General features: G+C 46.4%; 1 protein-coding gene across 1 annotated transcript in view; it reads right to left on the bottom strand.

Moving 5' to 3' along the window:
- LOC134207792 (echinoderm microtubule-associated protein-like CG42247) overlaps window positions 1-26,002 on the bottom strand; it is a 217,610-nt gene that overhangs the window by 158,913 nt on the left and 32,695 nt on the right. Inside the window, exon 2 of the mRNA XM_062683705.1 lies at window positions 15,787-17,520. Within this exon, the coding sequence (XP_062539689.1) occupies window positions 15,787-17,133 (1,347 nt within the window). The 5' untranslated portion in view covers window positions 17,134-17,520. The remainder of the gene's footprint in view (window positions 1-15,786; window positions 17,521-26,002) is intronic.

Below are 26,002 nucleotides of genomic sequence, written 5' to 3'. Positions count from 1 at the left end.
TTTAAGAGTAAGCACCGATTTTCATACGGGGGCAAGTTAATAGGGTCATTCCACGGAAGATACGTTAATGCACGGCGAATAAAGCGCCGTTGAACAGATTCTACACGCAGACTCCACGTAACATAATAGGAGGACCAAACAATGGACGAGAATTCGTACTTCCTGACCTCGTCTCCACGCACTGTCCTACCAGAATACTCACTCGACAACACGTGGTGCGTTGGGTGTCGTTCAAAAATGATGTCACATGTTTTAGGGGGACGTCTAAGATTTTATTACAGTACATACACTAGGTATACAAAAACGCATGACAGAGGGGGGAGGGGTATCTAGAATTCTCAAAAAATATTAGACGTCATATTTTAATCGCCCCTTGTTTCCTAAGAGCTGCCAGCAATAAGGCGTTTTACCTCATAAGTTTTCCGGCAACGAAATATTACCACTTTTTGGGTGGTGTGCAATGTCCCAGTGGGGATAGCTGGGTTCGATTCCCGGTGCCGGTCTAGCCAATTTTCGGATTGGAAATTGTCTCGACTTCCCTGGGCATAAAAGTATCATCGTGTTAGCCTCATGATACACGAATGCAAAAATGGTAACTTGGCTTAGAAACCTCGTAGTTAATAACTGTGGAAGTGCTTAATGACACTAAGCTGCGAGGCGGCTCTGTCCCAGTGTGGGGATGTAATGCCAATAAGAAGAAGAAGAAGAAGATGTTTTTTAGACGACTATCTCGCGCTTATTTTTGATTGCGACGAAAAATAAGCGGATGAGTAGATTTTTTATGCGCGGTACAATAATTATTTCCAAGAAAACGTGTCTTTTCAGTAAACATGCATACAAAAAAAAACAATCATGAATTGTACATTTAGATCATTTTAGGATAGGATGCCAAATATGCGTTATAAATATTTCCGGGGGGTGTAGATACGTATTTTGACCTCTACAGTAAGGCTTTATTCAGTGTTTCGTTCTTGACTCGAATTAACGATTTCTTATTTTTCAATTTGCACATGCTCGGCATACGTTTTCATAACAACAATACCTACTCTTACTCGAACCTCAATTTTCATCTGCTGCCAATGATAATTGTTTTGACACTAACTCGCGATCTACATGCTATAGCATATCAAACTTCATGTTGAAAATTATTCACATCAATCGAACTTTTATTATCAGACAACGGCTTTTTTCTATCCAACGCAAACACTGAACAACTCGCAACTGAGCAACGAAACATCGAAAAGCTTTCGGACGGGAGACCACTCTGTGACGACTCGACAGCCAAACAACAAACGCAACAATCCCATCGCAGTAGACGGTGACCACGACGTCTGCACAGATTGTCCACTTCCGATAATACAAAAATGTACACGCCTGCTGCGCCGCCATTTTCATTTCCGACTTCGTCGCCGGAAAAATGAGAATCCACAACATTCCCATTAGTAAGGTACCTACCTTCTCCCTCAACTCAGATGATGAGCGTGGGTGAAAGTGAAAGCCAGCGTGCGGTAAGTTTCGAACGAACACGGTGCGCGACTCTGTCGAAGGAAAATTTATTCCTTTGACCTTGTTCTCGTTTTGATGTGACGATGATGTAGGTTTTCTGACTATGTATCACGTAATGCCATGAATTTCTTTGTTTCGTCTATTAAATAACTTCATCGTGGTCAGAAAATGTTCATCTACTTACAACAGATCCTTTTAGAATTTCGCAAAGTCATCAATTAAATTTAATAGCCGAGGAGATCATCGATCGGCGAGGTCGTTTCTGTACCCATTGCGCCTTATTTTTTTTGTTTTGGTGCATTTTAAGGATGCGGAAAAATGTTCCACTAATATGAATGGGAAATTTAATTGCACTAATGACCGACGATTTACAGCCAAACGAAGAATATTGGAAAATGATTGATTACATCCCTAATAGCACATTACGTGATACACATGGGCACGGTAAAATGTCTGCAGCGTACTACAGGAGCCGCACCTTACACTGCTGGCACTGGTACGAAATCAGTTCTCGATTTATTAGCGTTTTTTCCGCATATTTTGCTTTATTGTGAAATTCATGGGCTGGGGCATAATTAGTCTGGGAAGTGAATGGCGAAAAGCCTCCAGGCAGTGTGGGATAAGTTGTGTTCCGCGAGAGCGGCAAAGGGAAGTCGTTAAAAACTAATAAAGCTTGATTGAATATAAATCGGATGTTCGACTACAGCGACTGAGGCCGGTGAGGCTATCGCTTATTCAGCTGTTGTTAGGTTTGATATATCGAAGGAAAATCTTTTCAAGGCTACGGGAACTTGAATTAGAATTCGATTGGGCACTCCAAGCCCAGTCATAATTTTACTCAACACGTGAACCAATCAAAGTTTCTGAAGCTAGAGCACTTGTAGTCAGCAGAAGTTCAGGAACACGATGATTCGCAAGAAGTAGTGATGAATTACCTAGAAGTAGTGATGATGGGCCCTCCTTAGCCGTGCGGTAAGATGCGCGGTTACAAAGCAAGACCATGCTGAGGGTGGCTGGGTTCGATTCCCGGTGCCGGTCTAGGCAACTTTCGGATTGGAAATTGTCTCGACTTCCCTGGGCATAAAAGTATCATCGTGTTAGCCTCATGATATACGAATGCAGAAATGGTAACCTGGCTTAGAAACCTCGCAGTTAATAACTGTGGAAGTGCTTAATGAACTCTAAGCTGCGAGGCGGCAATGTCCCAGTGGGGGATGTAATGCCAATGAAGAAGAAGAAGAAGAAGTGATGAATTACTTGAACAACGCCATGAAGAGTAATGATTATAAAACCTAATTAACTCAGCGAGCAATGCTGCACGCGCGCGAAAACTGTAATCCCAATATTGAAAATTTCGTAGGCGAAACCTAAAATTTTATTACACTATTTCTGCTTTTAAACATTTGAATTAAATCTATCGTTGAATTATTATAACTATACCCAGCGCCGTAACGTGCGGTTAACCGGGTTGGTCCCCGCCAAGGGCGCCGAAATTAAGAATTATGCAATGATAAATAGGTGAACTGTTCCGTTTTCCATATCACTGAACATAAATTCATCTCATCGAAAAAACAAAGAAATACAGCACCAATTTTGTCGCTTTTTCACAAAAATAAGAAACAAATAAAATTCCTTTTCACTGCTTTGTTCTTCGTGGGATGAATATCGGAGCTATGAGATGAAGTCCAGAAGCAGTAACCCTAGGCAAACAAAAAATATTTATTTATTTCCACCTTAAAATATCTATTAGATTGGCTTTAGTTTTTACCGCTTTTCTTGCGACTTTCGGAGCCGATTGCTAGGAAACAGTTGAAACTAGAAGCAATTAATCAAAAGTACCGGTTATTTGGTTATTTTAACTTTATTCGGGTAATTCTTTCCATAGGATCATGAGCCCATTTGCAGTCTTGATCCTCCGTAAGAAAAATGATTAAAAATATTAGTTTTAGGGTACTAAAACGACAGTGTTTGGGAATTGAGTCAATACGATAATATATTCAAAAAGTTATTTGAAAGTGGTGTAGCGTGTTACCTGGAGGAACTTCCGGAGGAATGCCTGGAGGAACTTCCGGAGAAATTCCTGGAGGAACTTACGAAGGAATTCCTGGAGGAACTTCCGGAGGAATTCCTGGAGGAACTTCCGGAGGTATGGCTGGATGAACTTCCGGAGGAATTCCTGGAGGAACTTCCGGAGGAATTCCTGGAGGAACTTCCGGAGGAATTCCTGGAGGAACTTCCGGAGGAATTCCTGGAGGAACTTCCGGAGGAATTCCTGGAGGAACTTCCGGAGAAATTCCTGGAGGACCTTCCGGAGGAATTGCCGGAGGAACTTCCGGAGGAATTCCTGGAGGAACTTCCGGAGGCATTCCTGGAGGAACTTCCGGAGGCATTCCTGGAGGAACTTCCGGAGGCATTCCTGGAGGAACTTCCGGAGGAATTCCTCTAGGAACTTCCGGAGGAATTCCTCTAGGAACTTCCGGAGGAATTCCTCTAGGAACTTCCGGAGGAATTCCTCTAGGAACTTCCGGAGGAATTCCTCTAGGAACTTCCGGAGGAATTCCTCTAGGAACTTCCGGAGGAATTCCTGGAGGAACTTCCGGAGGAATTCCTGGAGGAACTTCCGGAGGAATTCCTGGAGGAACTTCCGGAGGAATTCCTGGAGGAACTTCCGGAGGAATTCCTGGAGGAACTTCCGGAGGAATTCCTGGAGGAACTTCCGGAGGAATTCCTGGAGGAACTTCCGGAGGAATTCCTGGAGGAACTTCCGGAGGTATGCCTGGAAGAACTTCCGGAGGTATGCCTGGAAGAACTTCCGGAGGAATTCCTGGAGGAACTTCCGGAGGAATTCCTGGAGGAACTTCCGGAGGAATTCCTGGAGGAACTTCCGGAGGAATTCCTGGAGGAACTTCCGGAGGAATTCCTGGAAGAACTTCCGGAGGAATTCCTGGAGGTACTTCCGGAGGAATTCCTGGAGGTACTTCCGGAGGAATTCCTGGAGGAACTTCCGGAGGAATTCCTGGAGGAACTTCCGGAGGAATTCCTGGAGGAACTTCCGGAGGAACTTCCGGAGGAACTTCCGGAGGAACTTCCGGAGGAACTTCCGGAGGAATACCTGGAGGAACTTCCGGAGGAATTCCTGGAAGAACTTCCGGGAGAATTCCTGGAGGAACTTCCGGAAGAATTCCTGGAGGAACTTCCGGAGGAATTCCTGGAAGAACTTCCGGAGGAATTCCTGGAGGACCTTCCGAAGGAATTGCCGGAGGAACTTCCGGAGGAATTCCTGGAAGAACTTCCGGAGGCATTCCTGGAGGAACTTCCGGAGGCATTCCTGGAGGAACTTCCGGAGGAATTCCTGGAGGAACTTCCGGAGGAATTCCTGGAGGAACTTCCGGAGGAATTCCTGGAGGAACTTCCGGAGGAATTCCTGGAGGAACTTCCGGAGGAATTCCTGGAGGAACTTCCGGAGGAATTCCTGGAGGAACTTCCGGGGGAATTCCTGGAGGAATTTCCGGAGGAATTCCTGGAGGAACTTCCGAAGGAATTCCTGGAGGAACTTCCGAAGGAATTCCTGGAGGAACTTCCGAAGGAATTCCTGGAGGAACTTCCGAAGGAATTCCTGGAGGAACTTCCGGAGGAATTCCTGGAGGAACTTCCGGAGGAATTCCTGGAGGAACTTCCGGAGGAATTCCTGGAGGAACTTCCGGAGGAATTCCTGGAGGAACTTCCGGAGGAATTCCTGGAGGAACTTCCGGAGGAATTCCTGGAGGAACTTCCGGAGGAATTCCTGGAGGAACTTCCGGAGGAATTCCTGGAGGAACTTCCGGAGGAATTCCTGGAGGAACTTCCGGAGGAATTCCCGGAGGAACTTCCGGAGGAATTCCTGGAGGAACTTCCGGAGGAATTCCCGGGGAACTTCCGGAGGAATTCCCGGGGAACTTCCGGAGGAATTCCCGGGGGAACTTCCGGAGGAATTCCCGGGGGAACTTCCGGAGGAATTCCCGGGGGAACTTCCGGAGGAATTCCTGAGGAACGTCCGGAGGGATTCCCGGAGGAGACTCCAGAGGAATTCCTGGAGGAACTTCCGGAGGAATTCCTGGAGGAACTTCCGGAGGAATTCCCGGAGGAACTTCCGGAGGAATTCCCGGAGGAACTTTCGGAGGAATTCCCGGAGGAACTTCCGGAGGAATTCCCGGAGGAACTTCCGGAGGAATTCATGGAGGAACTTCCGGAGGAATTCCCGGAGGAACTTCCGGAGGAATTTCCTGGAACTTCCGGAGGAATTCGGAGGAACTTCCGGAGGAACTTCCGAGGAATTCCTGAGGAACTTCCGGAGGAATTCGCGGAGGCCCTTCCGGAGCAATTCCCGGAGGAACTTCCGGAGGAATTCCTGAGGAACTTCCGAGGAATTCCCGGAGGAACTTCCGGAGGAATTCGGAGGAACTTCCGGAGGAATTCCCGGAGGAACTTCCGAGGAATTCGGAGGAACTTCCGGAGGAATTCCCGGAGGAACTTCCGGAGGAATTCGGGGGGGAACACCCGTGGGCATTCGTGGAGGAACCTCCGGAGGAATGCCCGGAGGAACTTCCGGAGGAATTCCCGGAGGAACTTCCGGAGGAATTCCCGGAGGAACTTCCGGAGGAATTCGGAGGAACTTCCGGAGGAATTCCGGAGGAACTTCCGAGGAATTCCCGGAGGAACGGCCGGAGGAAGACCGGAGGAACTCCCGGAGGAATTCCGGAGGAACTGCCGTAGGAATTCCGGAGGAACTTCCGGAGGAATTCCCGGAGGAACTTCCGGAGGAATTCCGGAGGAACTTCCGGAGGAATTCCTGGAGGAACTTCCGGAGGAATTCCTGAGGAACTTCCGAGGAATTCCCGGAGGAACTTCCGGAGGAATTCCGGAGGAACTTCCGGAGGAACTTCCGAGGAATTCCGGAGGAACTTCCGGAGGAATTCCCGGAGGAACTTCCGGAGGAATTCCCGGAGGAACTTCCGGAGGAATTCCCGGAGGAACTTCCGGAGGAATTCCCGGGGAACCATTCGGAGGAATTCCTGGGGAACTTCCGAGGAATTCCCGGAGGAACTTCCGGAGGAATTCCCGGAGGAACTTCCGGAGGAATTCCCGGAGGAACTTCCGGAGGAACTTCCGGAGGAACTTCCGGAGGAACTTCCGGAGGAACTTCCGGAGGAATTCTCGGAGGAACTTCCGGAGGAATTCCCGGAGGAACTTCCGGAGGAACTTCCGGAGGAATTCCCGGAGGAACTTCCGGAGGAATTCCTGGAGGAACTTCCGGAGGAATTCCCGGAGGAACTTCCGGAGGAATTCCTGGAGGAGCTTCCGAAGGAATTCCCGGAGGAACTTCCGAAGGAATTCCCGGAGGAACTTCCGGAGGAATTCCTGGAGGAACTTCCGGAGGAATTCCTGGAGGAACTTCCGGAGGAATTCCTGGAGGAACTTCTGGAGGAATTCGGAGGAACTTCCGGAGGAATTCGGAGGAACTTCCGGAGGAATTCCGGAGGAACTTCCGGAGGAATTCCCGGAGGAACTTCCGGAGGAATTCCGGAGGAACTTCCGGAGGAATTCCCGGAGGAACTTCCGGAGGAATTCGAGGAACTTCCGGAGGAATTCCCGGAGGAACTTCCGGAGGAATTCCGGAGGAACTTCCGGAGGAATTCCGGAGGAACTTCCGGAGGAATTCGGAGGAACTTCCGGAGGAATTCCGGAGGAACTTCCGGAGGAATTCCGGAGGAACTTCCGGAGGAATTCCGGAGGAACTTCCGGAGGAATTTGGAGGAACTTCCGGAGGAATTCCGGAGGAACTTCCGGAGGAATTCCCGGAGGAACTTCCGAGGAATTCGGAAGGAACTTCCGGAGGAACTTCCGGAGGAATTCCGAAGGAACTTCCGGAGGAATTCGGAGGAACTTCCGGAGGAATTCCCGGAGGAACTTCCGGAGGAATTCCCGGAGGAACTTCCGGAGGAATTCGGAGGAACTTCCGGAGGAATTCCCGGAGGAACTTCCGGAGGAATTCCCGGAGGAACTTCCGGAGGAATTCCCGGAGGAACTTCCGGAGGAATTCCCGGAGGAACTTCCGGAGGAATTCCCGGAGGAACTTCCGGAGGAATTCCCGGAGGAACTTCTGGAGGAATTCCCGAAGGAACTTCCGGAGGAATTCCCGGAGGAATTCCCGGAGGAACTTCCGGAGGAATTCCCGGAGGAACTTCCGGAGGAATTCCCGGAGGAACTTCCGGAGGAATTCCCGGAGGAACTTCCGGAGGAATTCCCGGAGGAACTTCCGGAGGAATTCCCGGAGGAACTTCCGGAGGAATTCCCGGAGGAACTTCCGGAGGAATTCCCGGAGGAATTCCCGGAGGAACTTCCGGAGGAATTCCCGGAGGAACTTCCGGAGGAATTCCCGGAGGAACTTCCGGAGGAATTCTCGGAGGAACTTCCGGAGGAATTCCCGGAGGAACTTCCGGAGGAATTCCCGGAGGAACTTCCGGAGGAATTCCCGGAGGAACTTCCGGAGGAATTCTGGAGGAACTTCCGGAGGAATTCCCGGAGGAACTTTCTGGAGGAACTTCTGGAGGAATTCCCGGAGGAACTTCCGGAGGAATTCCCGGAGGAACTTCCGGAGGAATTCCCGGAGGAACTTCCGGAGGAATTCCCGAAGGAACTTCCGGAGGAATTCCCGGAGGAATTCCCGAAGGAACTTCCGGAGGAATTCCCGGAGGAATTCCCGGAGGAACTTCCGGAGGAATTCCCGGAGGAACTTCCGGAGGAATTCCCGGAGGAACTTTCGGAGGAATTCCCGGAGGAACTTCCGAAGGAACTCCTGGAGGAACTTCCGAAGGAATTCTTGGAGGAACTTCCGGAGGAATTCCCGACGAACTTCCGGAGGAATTCCCGGAGGAACTTCCGGAGGAATTCCCGGAGGAACTTCCGGAGGAATTCCCGGAGGAACTTCCGGAGGAATTCCCGGAGGAACTTCCGGAGGAATTCCCGAAGGAACTTCCGGAGGAATTCCCGGAGGAACTTCCGGAGGAATTCCCGGAGGAACTTCCGGAGGAATTCCCGGAGGAACTTCCGGAGGAATTCCCGGAGGAACTTCCGGAGGAATTCCCGGAGGAACTTCCGGAGGAATACCGGAGGAACTTCCGGAGGAATACCGGAGGAATTCCCGGAGGAACTTCCGGAGGAATTCCCGGAGGAACTTCCGGAGGAATTCCCGGAGGAACTTCCGGAGGAATTCCCGGAGGAACTTCCGGAGAAATTCCCGGAGGAACTTCCGGAGGAATTCCCGGAGGAACTTCCGGAGGAATTATCGGAGGAACTTCCGGAGGAATTCCCGGAGGAACTTCCGGAGGAATTCCCGGAGGAACTTCCGGAGGAATTCCCGGAGGAACTTCCGGAGGAATTCCCGGAGGAACTTCCGGAGGAATTCCCGGAGGAACTTCCGGAGGAATTTCCGGAGGAACTTCCAGAAAAACTTCCGGAGGAATTATCGGAGGAATTCCCGGAGGAACTTCCAGAGGAATTCCCGGAGGAACTTCCAGAGGAATTCCCGGAGGAACTTCCGGAGGAACTTCCGGAGGAATTCCCGGAGGAACTTCCGGAGGAACTTCCGGAGGAATTCCCGGAGGAATTCCCGGAGGAACTTCCGGAGGAACCAGAGGAATTCCCGGAGGAACTTCCGGAGGAATTCCCGGAGGAACTTCCGGAGGAATTCCCGGAGGAACTTCCGGAGGAATTCCCGGAGGAACTTCCGGAGGAACTTCCGGAGGAATTCCCGGAGGAACTTCTGGAGGAATTCCCGGAGGAACTTCCGGAGGAATTCCCGGAGGAACTTCCGGAGGAACTTCCGGAGGAATTCCCGGAGGAACTTCCGGAGGAATTCCCGGAGGAACTTCCGGAGGAATTCCGGAGGAACTTCCGGAGGAATTCCGGAGGAACTTCCGAGGAATTCCCGGAGGAACTTCCGGAGGAATTCGGAGGAACTTCCGGAGGAATTCCCGAGGAACTTCCGAGGAATTCCGGAGGAACTTCCGGAGGAATTCCCGGAGGAACTTCCGGAGGAATTCGGAGGAACTTCCGGAGGAATTCCCGGAGGAACTTCCGGAGGAATTCCCGAGGAACTTCCGGAGGAATTCCGGAGGAACTTCCGGAGGAATTCGGAGGAACTTCCGGAGGAATTCCCGGAGGAACTTCCGGAGGAATTCCCGGAGGAACTTCCGGAGGAATTCCCGGAGGAACTTCCGGAGGAATTCCCGGAGGAACTTCCGGAGGAATTCCCGGAGGAACTTCCGGAGGAATTCCCGGAGGAACTTCCGGAGGAATTCCGGAGGAACTTCCGGAGGAATTCCCGGAGGAACTTCCGGAGGAATTCCCGGAGGAACTTCCGGAGGAACTTCCGGAGGAATTGCCGGAGGAACTTCCGGAGGAACTTCCGGAGGAATTCCCGGAGGAACTTCCGGAGGAATTCCCAGAGGAATTCCCGGAGGAACTTCCGGAGTAATTCCCGGAGGAACTTCCGGAGGAACTTCCGGAAGGAACTTCCGGAAGAATTCCCGGAGGAACTTCCGGAGGAATTTCCGGAGGAACTTCCGGAGTAATTTCCGGAGGAACTTCCGGAGGAATTCCCGGAGGAACTTCCTGAGGAATTCCCGGAGGAACTTCCGGAGGAATTCCTTCGAAGGAACTTCCGGAGGAATTCCCGGAGGAACTTCCGGAGGAATTCCCGGAGGAACTTCCGGAGGAATTCCCGGAGGAACTTCCGGAGGAATTCCCGGAGGAACTTCCGGAGGAATTCCCGGAGGAACTTCCGGAGGAATTCCCGGAGGAACTTCCGGAGGAATTTCCGGAGGAACTACCGGAGGAATTTCCGGAGGAACTACCAGAAGAATTTCCGGAAGAACTTCCGGAGGAATTCCCGGAGGAATGCCCGGAGGAACTTCCGGAGGAATTCCCGGAGGAACTTCCGGAGGAATTCCCGGAGGAACTTCCGGAGGAATTCCCGGAGGAACTTCCGGAGGAATTCCCGGAGGAACTTCCGGAGGAATTCCCGGAGGAACTTCCGGAGGAATTCCCGGAGGAACTTCCGGAGGAATTCCCGAAGGAACTTCCGGAGGAATTCCCGGAGGAACTTCCGGAGGAATTCCCGGAGGAACTTCCGGAGGAATTCCGGAGGAACTTCCGAGAAATTCACGGGGGAACTTCCGGAGGAATTCCCGGGGGAACTCCCGGAGGAATTCCTGAGGAACTTGTGGAGGATTTCCCGGAGGAACTTCCGGAGGAATTCGGAGGAACTTCCGGAGGAATTCCGGAGGAACTTCCGAGGAATTCCCGGAGGAACTTCCGGAGGAATTCGGAGGAACTTCCGGAGGAATTCCGGAGGAACTTCCGGAGGAATTCCCGGAGGAACTTCCGGAGGAATTCCGGAGGAACTTCCGGAGGAATTCCGGAGGAACTTCCGGAGGAATTCCGGAGGAACTTCCGGAGGAATTCCCGGAGGAACTTCCGGAGGAATTCCCGAGGAACTTCCGGAGGAATTCCCGGAGGAACTTCCGGAGGAATTCCCTGAGGAACTCCCGGAGGAATTCTGGAGGAACTTCCGGAGGAATTCCCGGAGGAACTTCCGGAGGAATTCCCGGAGGAACTTCCGGAGGAATTCCCGGAGGAACTTCCGCAGGAATTCTCCGAGGAACTTCCGGAGGAATTCCCGGAGGAACTTCCGGAGGAACTTCCGGAGGAATTCCCGGAGGAACTTCCGGAGGAATTCACGGAGGAACTTCCGGAGGAATTCCCGGAGGAACTTCCGGAGGAATTCCCGGAGGAACTTCCGGAGGAATTCCCGGAGGAACTTCCGGAGGAATTCCCGGAGGAACTTCCGGAGGAACTTCCGGAGGAATTCCCGGAGAAACTTCCGGAGGAATTCCCGGAGGAACTTCCGGAGGAATTCCCGGAGAAACTTCCGGAGGAATTCCCGAGAAACTTCCGGAGGAATTCCCGGAGAAACTTCCGGAGGAATTCCCGGAGAAACTTCCGGAGGAATTCCCGGAGGAACTTCCGGAGGAATTCCCGGAGGAACTTCCGGAGGAATTCCCGGAGGAACTTCCGGAGGAATTTCCGGAGGAACTTCCGGAGGAACTTCCGGAGGAATTCCCGGAGGAACTTCCGGAGGAATTCTCGGAGGAACTTCCGGAGGAATTCCCGGAGGAGGTTAAGGAGGAGGAAGAGGTTATTCCCGAGGTTCATCCATAATTCATGGAAGCGATCAGAATCGTTAATAGTCCATCTTATGTTCAAACCTCGCTTTCTGATCGAAAACCATACAAAATAACGGTCGAATGATTAGATTTGGCGCAAAAACTGGAATGTTCCCTTTTATATGTTCGCCTGGGGCAGTTGGTAGGTCCCAGAAGTGGTCAGAGTCTTCAATGTTCCATTTTATATTCATACTGCGTTTCCTTATAAAAAACCTTGTGACTTGTTTCGGCGCTAAAACTGAAATATCTCATCAGAGTTCCTCGGAGCTCATCGGAGTTCCTCGAGGACAATCCGTAGGTCCCGGAAGCGGTCAAAGTCGCCAATGGTCAATTTTATACTCATACCTCTCTTCCTGTTAGAAAACCATGAAAAAAGAAAAATTTGGAGCCAAAACTTAAATGTCCCCTCTACGGATTCCCCCGGTGACAATCCGTAGATCCCGGAAGCGGTCAAAGCCATCAAAGATCCATTTTATACTCATACCTCACTTCCTGATAGAGAACCATGAAAAACGAACCGTCGAATGACCAGTTTTGGCGCTAAAACTGGAATGTCCCCTTCTACGGGTTCCACGGGGACAAACCGTAGGTCCCGGAAGCGGTCAAAGTAGCAAATGGTCCATTTTATTCTCATGCCTCACTTCCTGATAGAAAACCATGAAAAAAGAACCGTCTAATGACTTGAATTGGAGCCAAAGCTGAAATGTCCCCTCTACGGGTTCCCCGGGGCACCCCAGCGACTTAAGAATCCGTCTTTTTGGTTGTTTTTTTTTAATCTTGACGTGTCAGAAGACGTCTGGAATGTAATCATAATGGAAAATCGTTCAAAAAGCTTGATTTAAATGAATTTGTGGCCTGGTCCCTTTTAAAACTCCCGATCGGCACCGATTCTAAACAAATGGCCGTATCTCACTTGATTCTGGTCCGATTTCTAATTTCAACATTTGGTTCCAATCAGAAAGAGCCCTACTTTATTTGTGGTTACTAATATTGTTCTGATTTTAAACACAACTTATTCTAATACCCACCACAAGTTCACGGTTCTAAACCTACCTTCAAAAAACCCGGAATATCTCCGGTATCCGATGGCGGTGAACTACATTAAATTTCTAGTTCAGGCATCCCTGAATTTTCACAATCGGATAATAATTGACATAGTTACAACACATCTAATTATGCCCAGAATTTGCCTATCCCAGTTATTTTGGACATCCCCTGTATATATGTGGACAAAGAATCAGAAGGAATAAATTTTGGCTGTTACGCCCCTTTCAAATATTGGTTTAGAAATATCGTGAAGAACGAAAGGTTTGCCCGTGCAGTGACCTATAGGCTACTTTACACCTCGGGAAAATTTTCCGCCGGATTTTGGTCCCCGTGCATTTTAAATGGGGCCGGGATTTTGATTTTCCGTGCCCAAATCCCGAAAACATCGCATATTCAAAAATACATGGGGAAAAAATCCGCGAACCAAATTCCCGAGGTGTGAGGCTACCTTATAGCTTTTTTTTTAAGGGAACCAAACATTGCATACATTTCGAGCAGTTAATTCGTAGGGAAGCAATAAAATCATTTGTTGATGACAATAGATCGATGGCCGCGATTTAATTGATTATCAACCGAAACAAAAATACTTGTTGCAAAACACAATTTCACGAGATCCAACAACTTAATGAATGTAAGTAAACTATACTACACTCAAAATAATTTTCACTTAAGAGTTACATGAAAACATATGCGGATATTTTCCATCTAGTTTCATTTGTAGAAGTTAAAGGATTTGTTAGTGATGGTACTCACTGCTCTCAATTCAATAAAAAATGTAATTAAATTTAAGTGAATTGAAATTTCAACAAACACATAGGTTTTAAGTGAATTGGAATAATAGTTTGCGCAATACCCGTGTGAGTGACAATAATTCCCGTCCACTAGAAGCGGACGGGACCAAAAATAGAGTTATGAAATATTTATTTCATACTCAAAGGCTTATTTTTGTAAATTGCTCTCATGATGTTTCTGCACAATTTTTCATTAGCGATTGATGCAAAACATAGACGTCGGTCTGAGTACCCCACTCATATATTTTTCATACATTCGTGACAAGTAGTATTCACTAGAAAAGAATATAGATATTGTTTTCTACGTTTTCATTTAAATTTCACTACATTTCTTTTTAGTAGGCATATGACATGTGAGTAATTTTTATTAGACACAAGTAAGGTCGTCATAAATGTATAATTTTAAAGCCTACCTGATTTTTATAGTGGAAATTAAGTGACAATTATTTTGAGTGTAAAGTCATGTAGTTTCTTGCACATTTTATGCTTCCTTGCCAGGGGGAGAAGGTGGAGCACTGAATCCCTACCTCAACATGTGCGACATCTGGATTTGGTTCTAAACTGTAAACAACAGAGTTAATTCTCTACCACCTTTTTGTTATGGCGAGGCAATTTTTATGCACACTTTTGTTTTCGATATTTTATCAAAATTAAACACTCAATCATGCAGCAATATAACGATGCGGTATGCTTGAGATACCTGCTTGATTATAGGGACTCGAAAAAGAATTTATTTGCAGTAAATAACCGAATATAAAAATGTTCACATTAACGATTGCGCCCTAACACCGGTTCTAAGCTTCGATGCAGAGTACACGAGGTTTGTTCGCCAGCGACAGGCGTATGAGGCCCTTGTTCCTTGCGCGATACGAAAGGAGAAATACGCTAGGAGAAATGTCAAAAACGAAAAAGCAGAATCATGAAAAAAAAATTCCACAGCGGGATATGGGATGCAATTTTCTAATTAATTTTAAAAATTTCAAAATAATATGTGATTGAAATTAATTTGAAGCACGGGCTTAGATTATTGATTATAACAACGTTGGATCTAAAAAAACGTCCTTAAAACATTTGATTTAAAGAATGAAAAAAATGCGAAATTTGGAATTAGGAAATTTTAAATAAAACCACAAGTAAACATCATATTGTTGTTCTTTTTACTCATTCGTAGCGCCAAATGTCCTTCTTTCAAATAATTTGATTTCGTTTATTATAGCAACGAGCTTGTTTCGATCTAGTACCCATTTCAATTTTTTTCCATTCCTCGATTTTTCTTTATCTTGATTTTTTAATGTTTTACGGTGCATGCCTTGAAATTGTTGTGGAAATTTTTGCTGTAATATTTGCAACATCAAATATAAGTTCACAACCGCCACAGATACATAAATGAAGAATATTTCGAATATTGTTCCACACAGTCAGACCAAAGAGTCACAGCATGCTATTAAAATTATCGAAAGAAAAAAATGCCTCAAGATCCAATGATACGATATCAGCCTAGTGAGAGCATTCCCCGCCAAGCAAACAAATTCCTTTAATAGCATTTTCTGACTTATCTACGAACGTTTAAAACAATTTATACCCTTGATAATATAATTCAATATCACAGTCCAAATAAATCACCTAAAATACTACTCAAGCTAAATAAAGCGTCTCTGAATGCGACTCAATTCATGACGACAACGACGTCAATACACGGCCATAAACGACCGACCGCCTTTGCAAGGCGGTCAAATATCGATTCCTTCCGAAAACAAAAAGAAACAAGAAAAAAATGTAAGAGAAGTGACCAGCGGCGAAACCCGTGTGAACGACTTGAATGCCTTCGTAGCCGTAGGCCGCCGTCAACGCTACACTCCTACTCGTCACGATTCACGAAAAGAACAATAATTACTCCATCGGTGGCAAGGGGCGCACGCACACCCTCTCGCCAGCACCGAGCACAGATTGGTCTGCCCTATTTACATTGCTAATTAGGCACACACAGGTTCTCTGACGACCACGACGACAACAACATAACCTAGAAACATGCTGGAATTGGGGCAACGAGCATTTTAGGGGACACCAAAACAAAACCTGGTGTGCCATTTGTTGCGAAAATGATTTCCATAAAGAATTTAAATGGCATGTGAGTCCTAGAAACAGCAAAACAATCCGATAGCATGACTGGTACTTACCTTAAACACTTTGAACGAGGACACCACGTAGCTGGAACCATCCTCCAGCTCGTCGAGCGAGTATTTCCGGTCGCCGTCCATGGAGAAGATGTAGCGAGCGCCCCGGGGCAGATCCATCCGGGCGGAGATCTTATCCAGGAGCGCTTCCAGTGTGCAAATGTCACGCCCCGGTTTGAAGCGAAACTCGACCCCCGGAAAGAAGGGGTCGCCATTCCGGTAGAACAGCACCCTTCTGGCCTTCCAGAACGACAGGTTTGAATACCTAGATTGCGGATTGCCCCCGATGGTGCCGGGTACGCCCGGGTTGTGCGGCAGTAAGCCGGACGGACCAGGGATGTTTTCGAAGGAAAGATCTGTGCGCGAGGTACTACGCCCCGCAATGCCGATAGCCGGATGAACCGGAGTCGTCGGTTGCTGTGGCTGCGAAGAAGACTGATCACTCTGATTGTCCATAGAGGGCGGCACTGGTGCCGCACCTGTTCCCACTACGGGTGCCCCTGGGGGAATTCCACCGGCCCCCGAAGGACTTTGCACTCGACTAGCGGAGGTCACCTGGCGTCGTTGATTTGCACCCCAACCTCCACGGCCACCACCACCGATAGCACCACCGCCACTAGAACCGATTTTACCACGATTAACAACCACGTTACTGTTTATGACCGGATTAACGGGCACGTTCCGAGGTGCCGCGGAGCCACTGTCGTCGTCGTCCGTTGGCGAGAAGTTATTGTTGTTGAACGAATCAGCGTCCGGTCGGGACTTCCAGCCACCTTTGCGTGGTTTTATCCCACCGACGACAGGACGCGTCGGAGCGTTCGGATTTGTCGGTTGCCGGAAACTGCTTCCCGGTGGTCCATTACCAGTTGAATCCGCTGTTATAGGTCCTAAAGGGTCGCCATCCGCTAATGGACTGCCATCAAAGTTGCCATTGCCATTGATATCTCGTATGGGCGTCGAAGGCTTATTAGCGGCTGCTGGTGTTGCTCGCTTCAACGGTAACGGGGACACCGATCCCTTGCTCTTGATTAATGGCTTCGGCTTCGGAGGCAAAGGCGTTGGTTCACTTTCGTTGGCCTCCTTATGGCCGTTGCTATTATTGTTATTATTATCACCCGCCTGTTGGCCTAGAACAGAAGCCGCAGCGCTAGCACCGAACGTTCCTTTACTTGGAGTTGTTTGTAAACCACTGACCTGACTCGATGGCCCATTCTCTCCCGAAGCCAGTGGGACACCGCCAGCAATGCTTGCTGTAAACGGTGCGCCTGTGTTGGTGAAGCCTCCATCGACGCCGGGATTGGGGGGCGTTTTCAAGGCTCGTTCGGCGTCTGCGCCACTTTCATTGGACATTATTATGAAATTGCTGTGCTGGTCGGTTCGGTTGCGATGGTTGTGGTGGTAGTTCTCTCTCCGGTAGAATGGCGATTCCTCACATCCGCCACCGCCGTGCCACTCACGTGGTAACTCGGAGCGCCGGAGGTCTACGAGTCCGCTGGTGCTGCCGCGGCGGATAAACGCTGAACCGTACTGATGGTGATGCTGCTGGTGCTGCTGATGATGACCGTAGTTTCCGACGCCACCCCTGCTGGAGAAGTAACGCTGCTTGTTGACATCGTAGTGTCGGATCGGAACGTACGGCGGTGGTGCTGCCACCTGGTACCCATTAGCGGCATCTAGCAGCTGGTCGTCCTCCTCCTCATAGTACTCACTGCTCGAGACTGTCTCCGAGGCCGAGCTCTGGATGGTTGTAAATTTTGCACAATCGTCACGCAATGGTTGAGGGGGTAGTTTAAGGAGCCAAAAAATCACGATTCGTGATTGGGGAAAAGAGTGGGGGTAAAGATTTGTAATTACCATGCAGATGATTGGTCTCGTTTCGGGTTGAGATTGCTACAACCATCATTTTTTATTGTCTAATTATTATTGCACATCAACTGACCAATCAAAGCCAAACATGCACAATCATAAAGAAAGTAAAGCACATTCACACTCAGACACGGGTACAAACGCAGCAAGAAGCATTTTTATTGAAATGATGATGATGATGCATTGATTTGGAGCATGCAAAGCATTTTTAATTGAGAACGATCGAAGCAAACGTGCTGTGAGGTCAGGTCAGAGCCAATCTAAGTGGGTACTTGCTCGGGTTTTGGTACAGCTGGAATGTAGTGCATTGGGCCAATGCCGGGTCCACGCTTATCTTGGTCGTGAATTTGCCACGTTCGTTGATTGATTGGATTGTAATAATTTATGCAAGAAATATGAGGTATTCCAACTAAATAAGTAAAAAAAAAGGTAGTGCTACAATTGACCGTGACACGCTTTCACGGCAATTAATTCCTATTGCAATATATAAAATCATAGCACTGTTATAGTCACAAAAATGGAAAAAATGTTTTAATCAAAAATTAAGCTTATTAAACTACATTTTTTAAACCATGAATATTAAAATTTTAGAATCGATGCAATCCCGTTACCTGTGATACCTTTGCATATGTTTAAAACGTCAAATGGCACACATTTGTATGGTAATCAAGGAATTCATTGACAGAATGAATAAAAGGAAACGCATTATTATCAATTAGGTAGGTACACTCAACCCTCTTTTTACGGCATTTCTGTACACGTCACTTCGCTATACGTCTCTTTTTTTCGGAATTTTATGCATTATTGGCACCAATAGAAAACCTATAAAAAAGCATTCTTAGAAACCCAAAGAACTAAGCAGCTGTTTTGCATAATAAACATTTGCCTTTATCTAGTGTTCCATTCCATATCATCCAAGAATTCCCTGGAGTCTACACGCGTCAAGATCTACAGATAAAACCATGCCGGATTTAGGGGGGGTGGCCCCGGGCCCCCATAAATCTTATGTACCAAAACCAACCTTTTTTGTACATTTTGGGGCCCCCACAAGCTGTTGGCTCCGGGGCCCCCTTCCGGCTAAATCCGGCCCTGTATAAAACCAAAAGCTGATATCTCTTTTTAAAAGTTGTTCATGCCCTATTCGAACAAGAACACCAAATTGGATCCTTCAATAATTGCTCCGTTTCAGATCATCCAAGATTGTTCTTGAGTATAGGCCTTAAGGTCTACACGCGCAACCAAAGGGCTGTTATTTCTTTTTGAAAATGTCTCATGCCCTATTTGATTTATTAAAACAAATTAGATACTCATTCAATAGCTGTTTCTTTCCAGGTCATCCAAAAATTCCCTGGAGTATAGGTCTGGAGGTCCACAAGCGTAGCCTAAGCGTTGTTATCTCTTCTTGAAAATGGTCCGCCGGGTATTTCCAAGAATTTTGCAAATTTCGAAAAATACTCTACAGAAACTAAACCTGAATTCAAAAAAAAAAATCCTGTAGGAATTGGAAACAATTTCCCCTAGGGTTCTATAGACTTTGCCGCAGAAATTTCGAAAAAAATTTCTTGAAAATTTCAAAAAAACATCTCCTGGAAAATCAAAAGAATTCTTGAAACTTCAAAGTGGTTCCGGTGGAAAATCCGAAAATAATTTCCAAATGACTATTTTCAAAAATCGTAGAGGATTTTCTGGGGAAGTTCATCAGATTTTTCCGGCGAAATTTCACAGATTCTACCGTTAATGTCTTAAAAATACACCGAATAAAAATCTTTTGGAAACGAACTTATTTCGAATGTACAACGTACAACGTACAAATCGTCACAATTGACACCGCCGTGGAGTGCGACAGGCGGATGTGGAGACGTCATGTGATGAGATACTGAGCCGAAGAGTGGTCTGCAACCTGGCGAATCTAGGTGTAGGTACTTGTGGTAAATTGGATATTAGTGGACGTGGCGACGTTGCCGGCAAAGGATGTGGTGCCGTGTCCAACCAGTTAAGCATATGCGGTATTTCGAAAAAATTCGTTTCAGGTGGTTCGAAATGGAATTCCGCGGAATTTCGCGGAATTTGAGCATGGCGAAATCTGATTGCTTGATTTCGTTTCGTTTCGTTAATTTACATAAATTTCGCCATCAAAAACTAGCTTTTAACGAAATTTAACGGAATTCCGTGGAATTGCTAGACTAATTTAAACTCATATCATACTTCAAACCACTCAAAATTTCGGCTGCCCCGCTGAAAGAGATCATAAAGGGTGTTTTTAAATTATGTTTCCTATACAAGTTTTTTTAATATTAACGTCTACTATTCACGTAACCCCATTCCGAGTCAACAGATACGTACCGTGCGGGACCGAAATCCGTCCACCTTATGAGATATGAATAAATTAAAGGGGTGGGTCCGGTCCACGGTGGACGGATTTCGAGTCAGGATTGGATGATTTATTCATTATTTTATCATGTTTTTCGCAGTTTTTAATGAGTAAATGTCAAACACTTCAAAAGTAGAAGCCTACATGCTTCTGTGTCGATGACAAACGTTTTATTTACATTCGATTCCTATTTTCTAATGACTTTTTCATATATTAAGGTGCTTAACTGTATGGATCTCGATGCCCCACGGTATTTACTTTTCATCTATAAAACGTCTTCAGTGTTTTGTTGGAAATAATTTTTAGAGGATTGAAGATGCTCCATATGGTATATGTAACAGTAAATATTCAGCGAATCAACTCAGCGGTTCTCAACCTTTTTCTTGAGAGGTACCCCTTCCAACTTTTGCATTAATTGAGGGACCCCCTATGTTTTTATGCTTTAAATGCAAAAAAAGGGCAACTCATAAGATAAATATATGAAAAATGAAAACTTACGAAATATATGGCTCTTCATAAACTTTGTTAAAATTTTCATTTTTTGTGGAACTTCTCAATTCAAATTAAGCTCATACATCGAGCTTCCTACAGAACTGTTTTGGCTAATGGAGGCTTCCGAGCCTTTTGAAAGTGAGATTTCACGCCTCTTAAAAAGAACCTTCCAAGCCTCTTGAAAAGCGGTTCTCGAGCCACTTAAAAGGAGCATCTGGAAAGGATGCATATGAGCCGCTTGAAAATATGTTTCCAAGCCTCTTGGAAAAATAATTCCGAGCCTCTTTAAGGAAGAGTTTCCTAGCCTCTTGAAAGGTGGCTTCCGAACCACTTGAAAGGAGGTTTTCGAACTTCTTGAAATGAGACAACCAAGCCTCTTAGAAAGAGTTTTTCGAGCCTGAAAAGAGCTTACCGAGCCTTCTAAAAAAAATAGAACAAGAAAGTTCAAAGAAATAAGCTTAAAAGAAGGCTTCCGGGCCTCTTGAAAGTATGCTTCCGGACCTCTTGAAAGGAGGCTTCCGGGCCTCTTGAAGGGAGGCTTCCGGGCCTCTTGAAAGGAGACTTCCGGGCCTCTTGAAAGGAGGCTTCCGGGCCTCTTGAAAGGAGGATTCCGGGCCTCTTGAAAGGAGACTTCCGGGCCTCTTGAAAGGAGGCTTCCGAGCCTCTTGTAAGGAGGCTTCCGAGCCTCTTGTAAGGAGGCTTCCGGGCCTCTTGAAAGGAGGCTTCCGGGCCTCTTGAAAGGAGGCTTCCGGGCCTCTTGAAAGGAGGCTTCCGGGCCTCTTGAAAGGAGGTCTCCGGGCCTCTTGAAAGGAGGCTTCCAGGCCTCTTGAAAGGAGGCTTCCGGGCCTCTTGAAAGGAGGCTTCCGGGCCTCTTGAAAGGAGGCTTCCGGGCCTCTTGAAAGGAGGCTTCCGGGCCTCTTGAAAGGAGGCTTCCGGGCCTCTTGAAAGGAGGCTTCCGGGCCTCTTGAAAGGAGGCTTCTGGCCTCTTGAAAGGAGGCTTCCGGGCCTCTTGAAAGGAGGTCTCCGGGCCTATTGAAAGGAGGCTTCCAGGCCTCTTGAAAGGAGGCTTCCTGGCCTCTTGAAAGGAGGCTTCCGGCCTCTTGAAAGGAGGCTTCCGGGCCTCTTGAAAGGAGGCTGGGCCTCTTGAAAGGAGGCTTCCGGGCCTCTTGAAAGGAGGCTTCCGGGCCTCTTGAAAGGAGGCTTCGGGCCTCTTGAAAGGAGGCTTCCGGGCCTCTTGAAAGGAGGCCTGGCCTCTTGAAAGGAGGCTTCCGGGCCTCTTGAAAGGAGGCTTCCGGGCCTCTTGAAAGGAGGCTTCCGGGCCTCTTGAAAGGAGGCTTCTGGGCCTCTTGAAAGGAGGCTTCCGGGCCTCTTGAAAGGAGGCTTCCGGGCCTCTTGAAAGGAGGCTTCCGGGCCTCTTGAAAGGAGGCTTCCGGGCCTCTTGAAAGGAGGCTTCCGGGCCTCTTGAAAGGAGGCTTCGGGGCCTCTTGAAAGGAGGCTTCCGGGCCTCTTGAAAGGAGGCTTCCGGGCCTCTTGAAAGGAGGCTTCCGGACCTCTTGAAAGGAGGCTTCCGGGCCTCTTGAAAGGAGGCTTCCGGGCCTCTTGAAAGGAGGCTTCCGGGCCTCTTGAAAGGAGGCTTCCGGGCCTCTTGAAAGGAGGCTTCCGGGCCTCTTGAAAGGAGGCTTCCGGGCCTCTTGAAACGAACCTCTTAAAATCTGGGAGGTAGAAACAGATAGGAAAAAGTGTGTGTGTCAAGCCGAGCCGAAGTCTAGCTGTCAGCGTGAGCCGAAAATGAAATTCTTGGCAAGCAATTTTTTTAAGGCAATATAACAACAATACACGCAAAACAGAATTTAGTCTTTCAGGCGACGCCTACGTTGATTGTTTTTTCTTGTTAAAAATTTACTTGTTGCATGACGACAGTATATAATTAGTTTGATGTGCAGTATCGAGAGCTCCCTCTCAGCTTAAATTTAGGCTTCCGGGTCACTCGAAAGGAGCCTTCCAGGATTTTTATCCGCCATTACGCATTTTCTCCCGAGGTACCCCCTGGGTCCGGCAAAGGTACCTCCAGGGGTACATGTACCCCAGGTTGAGAACCGCTCAACTAAACTAACATACACTTCTTAAGAATGTTTGAAATTTTGTCATATTGTTTGACTATTTGCAAAATATCTGTTTGAGTGGGGCGTCATGGTCATTTTTTCAAATCAATGGTTTTTCGAAGCCATTCTGGGTGCTGAACAACTGTGCAGAATATGGGACCGATTGGTTGCTTCCTCGCTTTCCGCATCGCATTTGAAGTTTGTATGGAAATTAGTATGGGAGATCGTATATTTTTGCATTTCTACTACTACAGGTTTCAGTTCATCGTAAACCAAGTGGCACATTGCGTTAAAGTATAATCCAAAGGATCCCGAAAAACTTTGCTGAAGAAGGCACGTTGCTGGAACGTCCACGAAAAAAGTTATAACACTTCAAAGATTGAGTGTTCAAACCATATGCAAAAAATCGTTTATTCTACCAGCACTGCCGAACTACGTAGACCAGTACTGGAATTTCTCATTTTCAATTGACCAGTAAAACATACTTTTGAAAAACGATACATTTTTGAAGATGGAAGCAATTTTATATCATATTAACCACTGAGAAAAGTTATTTTGTTGCCTAACTGAGTGTTCCAGTGCAAGTTTTGCGGACAGTATGCTAGCGTCGCTCCATAATGTTGACCAAACAAACATTGAAAGTTACATCAAAACTGTAACTTTTTGTATTTTGCTATTATTTTCAATAGGTAGTACAAAAATACTTCCACATTCACATAGTATGATGGTTTTACAAATATTTATAGGTACCAACTGATTCTAGCTCTTAGGTAATTATAGTTTTCCAGAAATCAAAGTGGGGCGTTTTGGCCAGTTGGGGCGCATTATACAGTCTTACTCTATCAGACGCATGAAAGCACATAGTCACTCTCAATGCAGTTTAAGGTTCCTAAGCCCCAGGAGGCTATGGATACAGCCCTTGATTACAAACCGGAAACGCGAGCACTTTGAAACCTGGATTCCGTGAGGAGTGACCTTAAAGCAGTATTTTTTTTGGCAGAACAAATTAGCCTAGGTCTAGCTGATCATCTATGTTCATGTACGCGATATTTTAGAATAAATCGTTTGACACGGGGAAACCGAATGAGCTCATTGCGATTTTAGAACAGATCTTTTCAAGTGTTTTTTTTTTCATATATATAGGTTCATCATTAGATAGGCCTAAATCAGATGGATTACGACAGTTTATTTATTGATTTGTTTTATTATTTTTTTGTTTATATTGACCGAAGTAGTCTTTCACGGTTTTATTGCTTCTGCATGTAATGCAAAGGCATTCGATAGCAAATTTCGGGGTCTGACAGGTGAAAACGCATTTCATCGAGCTTGGAAACAATTCTCTGAACATGTCATTAGACGAGTTCTCTATTATTTCATTTAATTCCACCACGTTGTAATCTTTATAGATACGTATTTCGATCTCCACTGTAAGCCTTAAGTCGAGTCAAGTACGAGACACTGGAGATAGCCGTAGTGGACTAAACTGTTTAGTACTAACTCGTCTTATTACAGGTAAATACATCCCACTAAAAGAGCTTAATTATTTTTTAATTCCTCGAAGTCAAATATAATTAAAAGTCAATATAGCTGGTTGTACTGTGGGCAAATATCCTTTTTATTTATTTAATGTATAAAAATGAGTATTGTGTTGTGTATTCCTGTAAGTACTCGCTTAATTTACTTTACAGAGAATAATTCAACAGATTTTTCACTTGTCTTGCATATACTGTCGGAAATGGGTGATGTTGAGAGGAGTTTAATAAGTTGAGTGAAACTGGCAACACTGGTGGTTCAATAATATCAGATTAGTGATTTAAAGTGGCGATGGAGCCTGGGATTAGTGAACTGAAGTGAAACTAGATTGTAAAACATGCACATGTATATTGAGTTTATAATTTATTAATAGATAATAAATTCCAGTTTTGAAGCTGTTTCTAATGGAAGACTGCTGTCAAAAACGGTTTCAATCGAGCCAGGATAATCCCATCGCAACATTCTTCAAAAAATCTATCACCCGAGTGAAAAGGTGTCGCTATGGACGAACTGAGGAGAATGCTCGAGCTGCTAGAGGAGCGAAACAAACGATGGCGGGCACAACAGCACGAAAATGAGGAGAGAATCCGGCTGGATTATAAACGCAAATTTAAAAAAATAGATCAGGACTACGAGACAGCGGCAACGGAACTTGATGTAGGATTTGATGCACGTAGGAAAGCAATAATATTAAAATATTGCGGGCCAAGAATCTGTGAAAAGTCATTGAACGAAGAAGAAAAGCGAATATCTCACAGCAACGAAACAAAATCAGACGATGAATTGGATAGAGCATTTTGTTTGGACACCGCAGCTTCCCACCAGACTGCTACCCATCAAACACAAACCGTTCTGTTCCCGCACGTATCGCAAGAGAAAAGCAGTGAAATTGAACCGATAGGTCAAGCTCTGCAAAGCACTAGGTCTGAAGCGGCGACAGTCGTGCACCGTCCTGATCATCGAGAAAACTCGAATGAATGCATCAATTCGTATACCGTCGCACAGAATGAAGGCAGAAACGAATTCGTTTACACAGGAGCTATGAACGATTTTGCGTGCAACCCGAAACAAAGCGATTTGTTTGGTGCACCGAAGAAAATTGTGAGAGGAATCGTAGATCGTTTTGTCAAAATAATGGTTTTTGATCCAGGCGGATTTATAGGAACATTTTTTTTTTTTGAGATGGTGAAATTTAGAAACGCTAAATATAACAGTTTGTTACTAGTTTCACGGGTGGGAGTGTTGAGAGGAGTTTAATAAGTTGAGTGAAACTGGCAACACTGGTGGCTCAATAATATCAGATTAGTGATTTAGAGTGGCGATGGAGCCTGGGATTAGTGAATTGAAGTGAAACTAGATTGTAAAACATGCACATGTATATTGAGTTTATAATTTATTAATAGATAATAAATTCCAGTTTTGAAGCTGTTTCCAATGGAAGACTGCTGTCAAAAACGGTTTCAATCGAGCCAGGAAAATCCCATCGCAACAGGTGATGTCGCAGAAATACTACTTCACCCTATGTCACATTGATTGAAAATTTGCTTTCTGTATTTATATTGATATGTTCAACCTGTAGCTGTAAACAAATTGAGCCAATTTGTTCGAATATCTTACAAGCTCCGTAGGCTTTATGAGGAATATTTTTCTGTGACGGTACAACGCAAACTTCACCTAGGTAAAACTCAGGCTATTTACCACCGATTTTATTTCTATTACCACCAAAACAAAGCTTTTTTCGAGTACAAAGAGCATACGAAACTCAAGCCTTATATGTACTTCTCATAAAACTTAAAACAGTCAATTTCTCGTGACGTTACAACGCTTTTGACAGATTTTACCTGGTCAAAATTCA

The sequence above is a fragment of the Armigeres subalbatus genome, chromosome 1, assembly GCF_024139115.2.
Source record: "Armigeres subalbatus isolate Guangzhou_Male chromosome 1, GZ_Asu_2, whole genome shotgun sequence".
Lineage (NCBI taxonomy): Eukaryota > Metazoa > Arthropoda > Insecta > Diptera > Culicidae > Armigeres > Armigeres subalbatus.
This window is presented reverse-complemented; position numbering and strand designations above follow the sequence as displayed.